This window comes from Lactuca serriola, chromosome 7 (assembly GCF_051521515.1).
Source record: "Lactuca serriola cultivar US96UC23 chromosome 7, Lser_US96UC23_V15, whole genome shotgun sequence".
Lineage (NCBI taxonomy): Eukaryota > Viridiplantae > Streptophyta > Magnoliopsida > Asterales > Asteraceae > Lactuca > Lactuca serriola.
Genome location: NC_136414.1, coordinates 182032010 through 182042051, shown reverse-complemented (window position 1 = coordinate 182042051; position 10042 = coordinate 182032010). Strand labels below are relative to the sequence as shown.

The 10042-nt window shown below is 34.0% G+C and overlaps 1 protein-coding gene across 1 annotated transcript; it reads left to right on the top strand.

Moving 5' to 3' along the window:
* The first annotated feature begins 5701 nt into the window (after positions 1-5701).
* Positions 5702-10025, top strand: LOC145061027 (protein trichome birefringence-like 41). The gene is made up of 5 exons (XM_079008392.1): positions 5702-6087; positions 8737-8914; positions 9033-9208; positions 9289-9447; positions 9562-10025. The coding sequence occupies exons 1-5, from the start codon at positions 5816-5818 to the stop codon at positions 9845-9847; spliced, it is 1071 nt and encodes a 356-aa protein (XP_078864518.1). The 5' UTR covers positions 5702-5815; the 3' UTR covers positions 9848-10025.
* Positions 10026-10042: the final 17 nt, after the last annotated feature.

Below are 10042 nucleotides of genomic sequence, written 5' to 3'. Positions count from 1 at the left end.
ATTATCCAGAAGTATTTCCCGAGGATCTTCCTGGATTACCACCTGATTGACAAGTAGAATTCTGTATTGAATTGTTACCAGGAACAACGCCAATAGCAAAAGCACCTTACCGACTAGCGCCAACGGAGATGAAGGAGCTGATGATGCAACTTCAGGAGTTATTGGACAAAGGTTTCATTATACCTAGTTCATCACCCTAAGGAGCTCCGGTGTTATTCGTAAAGAAAAAAATGAGAGTATGAGGATGTGTATTGATTACAGAGAGCTGAATAAGGAAACAATAAAGAATATATATCCATTTCCAAGGATTGACGACCTGTTCGATCAGCTACAAGGTTCAAGCTATTTATCGAAGATCGATCTTAGGTCAGGATATCATCAGCTGAAGGTGAGAGAGCAGGATATCGAGAAGACTGCATTCAAAACACGATATGGACACTACGAGTTCTTGGTTATGTCGGTTGGACTAACCAATGCTCCAGCAACATTCATGTATTTAGTGAACAGGGTATGTAATCCGTTCCTTAATAAATCTGTGATAGTGTTCATAGATGACATTCTGATTTACTTAAAAAGCCAAGAGGAGCATGGCATACACTTGCGAGAAGTGTTGGAAGTCTTGAAGAAGGAGAAGCTGTATGCTAAGTTCTCCAAATGTGATTTTTGGATTCGAGAAGTCCAATTCTTGGGTCACGTGGTTGATCCAGCAAAGATTGAAGCTGTGATGAAGTGGGAACAACCGAAAAGTCCCACGGAGATCCGAAGCTTTTTGGGATTAGCTGGATATTACCGAAGGTTTATCCAAAGCTTTTCTTCGATCACTACTCTATTAACAACTTTGAATCACAAAGGAGCTACTTATTCTTGGAGTGATAAGCACAAAGAAGCATTCGAGGTTGCTAAAGAAGAAGCTATATGAAGCACCGATTCTTTCTCTACCCGATGGGGTTGAAGACTTCGCTGTCTATAAGGATACGTTTGGTGTTGGATTGGGTTATGTGTTGACCCAAAGAGAAAAGATGATAGCATATGCGTCTCTACAACTGAAAGAGCATGAAAAGAACTACCCCACTCATGATTTGGAGTTGGCAGCGGTAGTATTTGCTCTAAAGATATGGAGGCATTACCTCTATGGCACGAGGTGAAAACTTTTCACTGATCATAAGAGTCTCCAATATCTCTTTAATCAGAATGAATTAAATATGAGGCAACAACAGTTACTCAAGGACTACAACTGTGAGATACTTTATCACTCCTGTAAAGCAAATGTTGTTGCTGATGCTCTCAGTAGGAAAGTCAATCTTGAAAGAAAAAGGCTAAGAGCGTTGAGAATAGAAGTTGTCTCAACAATTGTGGAGAGCATAAAGAAAGATCAATAAGAAGCTTCAGAAAAGAATGACCGAAAGGAGGAACGTTTGGGCAAAAGTTTAATGTTCGGTATAAACAGTCACGGACTGAAGGTATTCCAAGATCAGATTTGGATACCTAATTCAGGAGCAGTAAGAGATCTTCCGATGGAAGAAGCTCACAAAACAATGTAATCGATACATCCCGGTAGCACAAAAATGTATAGGGGCCTAAAACCTTATTACCGGTGGCAGACGATGAAACTCAATATTGCAAAGTATGTGTCCGAGTGTGTGACATGTGCGAGAGTTAAGGCACAACATCAGAAACCATATGGGAGTTTAGAACCTTTAACTGTACTGATGGGTAAGTGGGAAGACATTGCCATGGATTTTGTCACTAAACTACCCAGAACAAAGAGTGGTTTGACATGATTTGGGTGGTCGTTGATCGCTTCACTAAGAGTGCGTACTTCATAGCAGCCAATGAGAAATGGTTTATCGATAAGCTTGCGGATTCTTACGTAAAGGAAATTGTGAGGCTTCACGGTGTGCCATTAATGATTGTATCCGATCGTGACAACCGTTTCACCTCAAGGTTTTGGAGAAGTCTATAAGAGGAATTGGGTACCAAGTTGTGTTTGAGTACAACTTACCATCCACAGACTGATGGGCAGAGCGAATGAATGATACAAACGCTTGAAGATATGCTGAGAGCATGTACCATGGAATTCCAAGGTAACTGGGATGAACATTTACCTTTGGTAGAATTTTCCTACAATAATAGTTTCCACTCGAGCATAAAGATGACACCTTATCAAGCTTTGTACGGACAGAAGTGTCGTACGCCGTCTTGTTGGCTTGAGGCTGGGGAAAAGCAGTTTATGGGATCTGAGATAGTCCATCAAACTGCTAAAAAGTTGAAAATATTTAGGGAGAGAATGTTAGCAGCTCAAGATCGTCAAAAGAGCTATGCTGACAACAAGCGAAGACCGACCGATGACTTTTGAAGTTGGAGTTTCGGTTTTGCTTAAAGTCTCACCGTGGAAGGGACTTATAAAGTTTGGAAAAAGAGGAAAGTTAAGTCCAAGGTTTATTGGACCGCTTAAGGTTCTTCAGAGGATTGGGAACCAAGCTTACAAGCTCGAATTACCCGAAGAACTAAATGGAATTCATAACACTTTCCATGTGTGTTATTTGTGGAAGTTCCCGACATAATTCCAATTTCTGAGTTAAGAATTTATGAGAACAAAAAGTTAATTGAAGAACCAGAGGCAATCGTTAACCGAAAGACTAAGAAGTCACGACGTAAGATGGTCGAATTAGTGCTTCTCCGTTGGAAGCATACGAATGGGCCAAATCTCACATGGGAGACGGATAGTGACATGATGAGTCGCTATCCGCATTTGTTTGTTGATGTGTGATTCTGGGGACGGAATCATCCTACGAGGAGAGAATTGTAACGCCCATGTTTCTAGGCTAGGCATTAATGATGATGTAATAGTCTAGGTTAACATTTGTAAACCGTTGTGAAATAATAAAAAAATGTATTATTTTGAGTGTTATGTGTTTTATGCTTAATTGTGTAACTTAAATGAATTATGAACAAGAGAAAGTGTAATAATAAAATATTAGATAAGCCCGATATCTATGAAGGAAGTTGTAGTGGTCGTAGCAAGGTTTCTGAATATACAAAGAATGCCGAAATCCGAGTTATAACGAAGAAGTTATGACCTGTCGAAGTTTCATGACAGAACCGGTACGACACTGCGTGACGTAAATAGTGAATTTACGATAGAGTGATTTTTAGCCTTAGTGATCTAAACAAAAGTCGTAGAATACGTTAAACCGAGAGCGTGCATAAAAAGAACGTCTAAATCTGATTTCGTATGAGGAAGTTATGATTTTTCGAAGTTTCAACTTAGCGGTATGCAACCCAAAGTTCGAATATGAGATCGAGTGATTTCTAGCCGAAACAATCTAAACAATAATCAAAGATCCCGTCGATAGGAGTCCAACGGTAAAAAGACAGACGAAAACGGACGTCAGATGAAGGAGTTGTGAATTCCTAACGGAGTTTTCCTGTCTCGGCCTACTAAAAATAATATAATAAAAGATAAAGTCAAAATTAGCCGACGGAGTCTAAATAAGAGTTGTTGATAATAATCTCAACTACGTGTGCATATAAAGAACGTAGAAAACGGAGTTCGTATGCGAAAGATATGAATTTCTGAAGTTCGGGGCACGAACCCCGACACTGTGTCAGAGTTCACGACGTGAACAGGTGCTAGACGCCTTCCAAAGCAAGTGGACTGATGACGAACGCAATGACCTATGCCTGGCCAAACTCACAATGTGAATTTTTGAGATTCACGACGTGAATCCAGAAAATCAGCCCTATAAATAGAAATCGAAGGGGCAATTGATTTTGGTTGCTACTTTCATACTCTCCCACTCCCGATACCCTCTCTAGCTGTCTTGAAGTACCCTGAAGCACCGATATCATCCCGACATCCGAAGCAAGTCCCGGAGCACCGAAGATCCCGAGAGGAAAAGAGTTTTTGAGCCGAAGCTCTTCTCGCGAGAAGCCCGGTGTGTGAAGATATCCCAGTTTCGTTGAAGAATACTACTATAAGAGCCGCAGTGCTGTCCGATAATCTTCTTATCAGGTGAGTGTGTAGTTGCTTTCTTCTAACACATAGATATGGATTATTCTCTATAAAATACGTGCTATGTGTTTGTATATTATTTGTTATCTCGAATGAGTATTGAATGGATATATTATACAGGTTTTAAAGTTATATAAGTATGTATATATGTATATGCTATCTACAAAACTGTTGGGTAAAACATGGGCAGATAGTTGATGTGTGATGAAATAAAATGATGAGAGGCCTCAATGTTGTTGTTGATCTAGTCATCTAGCGGAGTATGGATGACGACCACGGTCTCTTTCTAGACTGTCCAGTGGAACGCTGACAGGTTCATAACCTGTTGGTGTTGTGAACGATGTGTTCACCCGTGTACTCTATCCCCCTCATGGTTGCCTTTAGGACATCTATTGTCGAGGAAACCCCTTTACAGTAATGTCTATCCCGATGAAAAATCCTAGACTAGGTCCCTTGTGATAGTTGTTGTTTTAAGGACGTAAAGTGAGGATAACGAGAATGGGTAATCGGGTTATTGTTGGTTGGTGAAATTAAATATAATTATTTACTGTGGGTTGAAAACCCTATATGTTCACCAAGCTCCAAAGCCTGACCCACTCAGTTTTCTTTGTAATTACAGGTAGTGGCGCGAGAGCATAAGTTGGACAATTGTGAAGATATTTTGTTTATAGGCCAGTAGTTGTATATAACTGTTGTAAGACTTATAATGTGCCGTTTATGCTTTTGGTATGTATTGGAACATGGCATCCCGAGTTTTGTTATATATGAAAATACATTTCTTTAAAGAAATGCTTTGATAAATTTTGTTTTATCATATTTTGTTTTGGGAACAAATTCCGTAATTCTTTTAATCAAAGGATTACTCTGAAATTATTTTAAAAACATAAATGAAATCGGTTTTTTCTGGCCGTGATTTTGGGGATATCACATTTTAAACTTTTTTTTTTAAATTTAAATAAAAAAATGAAATAAATGGATTAAATTTAGAAACTTAGAAATTAAAAACAAAGTTGTATTAATTAAATTGATATGCATTTATTATTACATTTATCACGTTAATTATTATATTATATTTAAATATTATATGAAATTTACTAAAATAGAAAAACCACAAAATAACAAGTGAAAAAACAAAAAATCAAAAAAAATTAAAAAATAACATATGTCAAATACAATGATAATATGATATATGGCAAAAATAATTTTCATTTATTAGGTGGATAGATTTTATATTTTACCCTTTCAATGATTATATTGGTTCAAAGGACATAATTTATCACTACAAAACAATTATTATAAATCTGTAAATTCAAAAAACTTCATTCATCAAATGTACAGTTAATGGGTCATAATATCTTATGTAACTCCTACAAAATACAATTATAGATGCAACATTAAATTTAATAGAATACATTCCAATAATGTAAGAAAATAACACATCAAATTGGTCAACAAAACTATAAAGAGTTGTATTATTAACACAATCAATGAAATTTATCACACAGTTCAACCAATTTCCATGTCTAATATTTCCTTCATACATCAATTATTTAATTTCCAAATACCTGTATAAATTTTATTCGTATATCACTATATGCATTTAAAATTTTCACTTAATAAGAATGAAATAAATAAATATTGTAATATTATAATCACACGGAAACCTCACCTATAAATACCCATGTCCACATTGATTAACAGAATAAGCCAGAAAACCAAAAAGTGTTTTTCATTCCTCCCTCCTCATTCTCCCTCTCTTTCTCTCTCTGCAATTTCTAGTTTTTGCGAGGGAGATTGAAAATGGAGTTGAGGGTAAACAGTGATCTGCGTTTGTTAGTGGTGATTATTAGCATTCTATCGCCATTAATGGCACTCGGAGCAATCAAATCCGACGAAGCAATGATGGGGTGTGATCTGTTCGAAGGAAATTGGGTATTGGATCAAACATATCCACTCTACAATGAATCCACCTGCCCTTTCCTTGAAAAGGAGTTCAACTGCGTCAACAATGGCCGCCCTGACCGATTGTATCTCAAATACCGGTGGCAACCCCATGACTGCCGGTTATCCAGGTACTTCCTCCATCTATCAATCTGATCATCTGAATGTTACTATTTATGTTGATAGTTACTGTTCATGAATGTTATTGGTGTATATCTGGGGCTTTGATAGCTATTGATGGAGGTTGGTGTCGACGGCCGCCATTGGTGATTGTTAATGGTTGTCGTTGGCGGTGGTTCGTTTTCCCTCCACCAAGAGTTGGTCCCCCACACTTGAAAATGGGTGGTGCTTCATAGCTGTCATTTGAGAAAGGGAATTTGTGTGTGCAATGTGTGTGTTTTTATTGGGTGAAACTATTCCTTTTCTGTTAATAACTTTTTACTTATGGATTTGATTTGATTAAGACGTAATTTCTTTTAAATTTTAATATTTAGTTATTATATTTAAAAAAATATAGAAAGAAAGTAAACATATATCCGAAAGTTTAGAATTAGAATACTAAAACATATATCCTTGCTTCTGTGTCCAACATCGTTGATTATTGTTCCATATAGTTATCTGTAAAATGAATAATTTATTCAATGATTAGAATCAAAACATTGTTTACCAGAAATTAATAATTTTATTGTGTTAAATCATATGGTATCATGTGATTTTGAAAAACATGGTACTTAAAAAATCAATTATTATTAAGATATTAAAAGTTACCATAATTTACTTAAATTACCTACAACGTTATATATTAATTTATATTTTCTTTTTAAGTAATTAGTTATTTTAACTAATTGTTTTAATTAAAAAATAAACAGAAAAACAGTTAAGATGAACAGTGCAATAGCAATAAATACAAGTATATTTATCCATAAATTCAATCTCACTGTGTTTCTATTTCACAATAACTAGTGATTTAATCCTATAAAATCAATTATTTTACGATATAAAAAGTTACCAAATGTGATTGAATTCATTATTTATCCTTATATATTTTTATTTCGTACTAGTTGTAAATACTTATAATATTAAAATAGAAAATAATTTATTCATTGGTTTAATATTTTCCACCGACATTTCTTGTGAGAGAGAGAAAAAATAAAATAATAAAAAGGAAATGATTGTGAACATGAAATTGAGGACATAGATCTCAAATGTGATTGGGGAGGGAGTGTTTGTTTTATGGGCAATTATTATATTACTTTCTCAAGCGTAAAAAAGTATAGTATTCATTTTGTGAAGTAATTATATATTTCTTAAAATGCGTTTAAACTTTAAATAAAAAAATAAATAAAAATTAGTAGTAAATCGTTAGCAAATATTTTAAATTTTTAGTACGGATAATGTATTAATTTAAATCCGACAAAAGGGTAATGTGAGGAAGGAAACAACGAAAAAAGCATGGCACAATATACGAGGTGAGTTGTCACGGAGGATGTCTTCTCGATCTCTACATCTTTTTTCTACTATTTATTTCCCTCGCAAATTAAATCCAACTTATTTTTAAAATAATAGATAAATCTTCGATTAAAAATATTAGAGAATAACAGTTTATTTGTTTTTATAAAACAATATTATTTAAAAAGTATCATCATAACTCTTCATATTGGTTCAGAAAGTATCGTTGAAATAATGGTATTAATGATTTGTTATGAAAAAAGTTATGTTTGCATATTTTATGACAATATTCTCTATATCATTGATTTGTTATGAAAAAACAACAATACTTTGTTACCATTTATAACATTGACCCTATTTATAATTTTAATTGAGATCACATGCTATATCATACATATTTAATGAATAACCGCAGATACCTTTATTAAACTATATGTTTAGAAAAAAATATAAAAAGTTTAATAAATGCTCAATTTATTTGGTATATAATATTAGATAATGAAAATAAAATATGGATAGTGATGGTTTTAGCCTTTATGGGACTAAGGTTGACACTAGACATTAGTGGGGCTTGATAGGTGAGGTAGATTGTGACAAAGAGCAAGATATACATTAATATCATTTTCGTTGAAAAAATACAATGTATCTTTAAAATAAAAAAAATGTAAAGTAAGAAAGTTTACGTATCAAACACGGAAATATCTCGTAAAGTATGAATTATTAAAGTTTTTTAACTTGATATAGCCGAAATGAATATAACGATAAATTAATTGTGGGGTTACTTAGATATATTAAGCTTGTCATTTCAAGTTCATTTGGTGATGGTTTGTGGTTGTGGGCACAAGAAATGGTTGTCTTTTATTTCGAATTTCTTGATGAAGAATTGATTGATACCAACCATTTTTTAATGCAATGAATATGGGAATGAAAGTTTAGGCATCCATATTTGACACCAAACTTTTTTTAATCAAACTTTTATAAACCAAAATTGATGTGATTTATAAAACACCTTCATGTGGTTATGCATGTGATTGGGTCCATTTTACAACTAGCAAACTATTTTTGTTTTAGAAAGAAGTTTTAGTCAAAATAGAATGATGGAATACTTGTCTTTACATGTTACACCATTGAAAAAACATAATTCTTGTTTACAATGAATTGAAAGATTTTTATATTTATGTTTGAAGGTGTGTAACATATAACATGGTGGTAGAAAATAGAAAAGTATGTAGAAAACCCAATGATGAATATATTTTCTTGTATTTGATATAAATGAAACTACTAATCTATTATTAAGAATGTTAATTAATATATTCCCATTCTTTTACTAGATTTGATGGTCGAAACTTCTTACAAAAACTAAGAGGGAAAACAATAATGTTTGTAGGAGATTCACTCAGTCGAAATCAATGGTTGTCGTTGCTCTGCATGATTCATTCATCAGTGCCAACTGCAAATTACGCTGTTAACATCTCCTTAATTCAAGACATGACCACCTACACATTTACGGTATATATGCCTTTCATCCATTTATATTCAAATTCAACCTCATTTTTTTTTTATTTTATTATAAAACAAAAACTATCTTGAAATATTTTGTAATTAGTTTTTTTTATGATAATTGTAGGATTATAAGGTGAAAGTAATATACCATCACAACTTGTACCTAGTAGATATAGTGAAACAAAGAATTGGGAGGGTGTTGAAGTTGGATACATTGACAGCTGGCAAGCTGTGGTTGGGGGTTGATTACCTTGTGTTCAACACGTGGCATTGGTGGAATCGAAGAGGTGCAAGCCAACCGTAAGTTTTTATTTTATTTTTACATTTTAATAAAAATATTTTGTTACATTTTTTGATCAATTTTTTTTTTTTTTATATAGATTTGATTATATACAAGATGGAAGTCATATATACAAGGACATGGATCGAGTAGTCGCTTTTGGAAAGGCCATTACTACATGGGGTCAATGGGTTGATAAAAATATTATTCAGAATAAAACAAAAGTGTTTTTTCAAGGAATATCGCCTTCTCATTATAAGTATGTTTTTTTTTTTCATTAAGTTTCATGGTACAATTCGAAATGCTTCAAGTACAACTCACGAAGGATAATTAGGTCAAAATCTAAATCTGAAATGTTTTTGGAATTACACAGTGGCACCGATTGGGGAGAACCGAAGGCAAAATCCTGCTCCGGCGAGAAAGTTCCTCTTCTGAGCTCCACCTATCCCGGAGCTTCGCCGCCGGCGTTGAAGGTTCTCAAGAACTCACTCAAAACCATCAAGAAACCGGTGACTTTGCTCGACATTACTAACCTTTCACTGCTGCGGAAAGACGGACATCCGGCGGCGTACGGCTTAGGAGTGGTGGATTGCAGCCACTGGTGCCTCGCCGGAGTTCCAGATACATGGACGCTTTTACTTTACAATCTTATGTTTTAGAAAATGAATATTATATATTCAATTATTGGATTGGATTTTATATAGAAAATAATGAATATGGTATAGCATAAAATATCCCAAATGGGAATTTCTTGAGTAAGGGGCATTATTGTAATTTTGTTTAAAAATATATACAGTTGTCATTGAATTAAATGGCAAAATTTTCCATTCTTTTTTATATTTTTTATAAAGAAA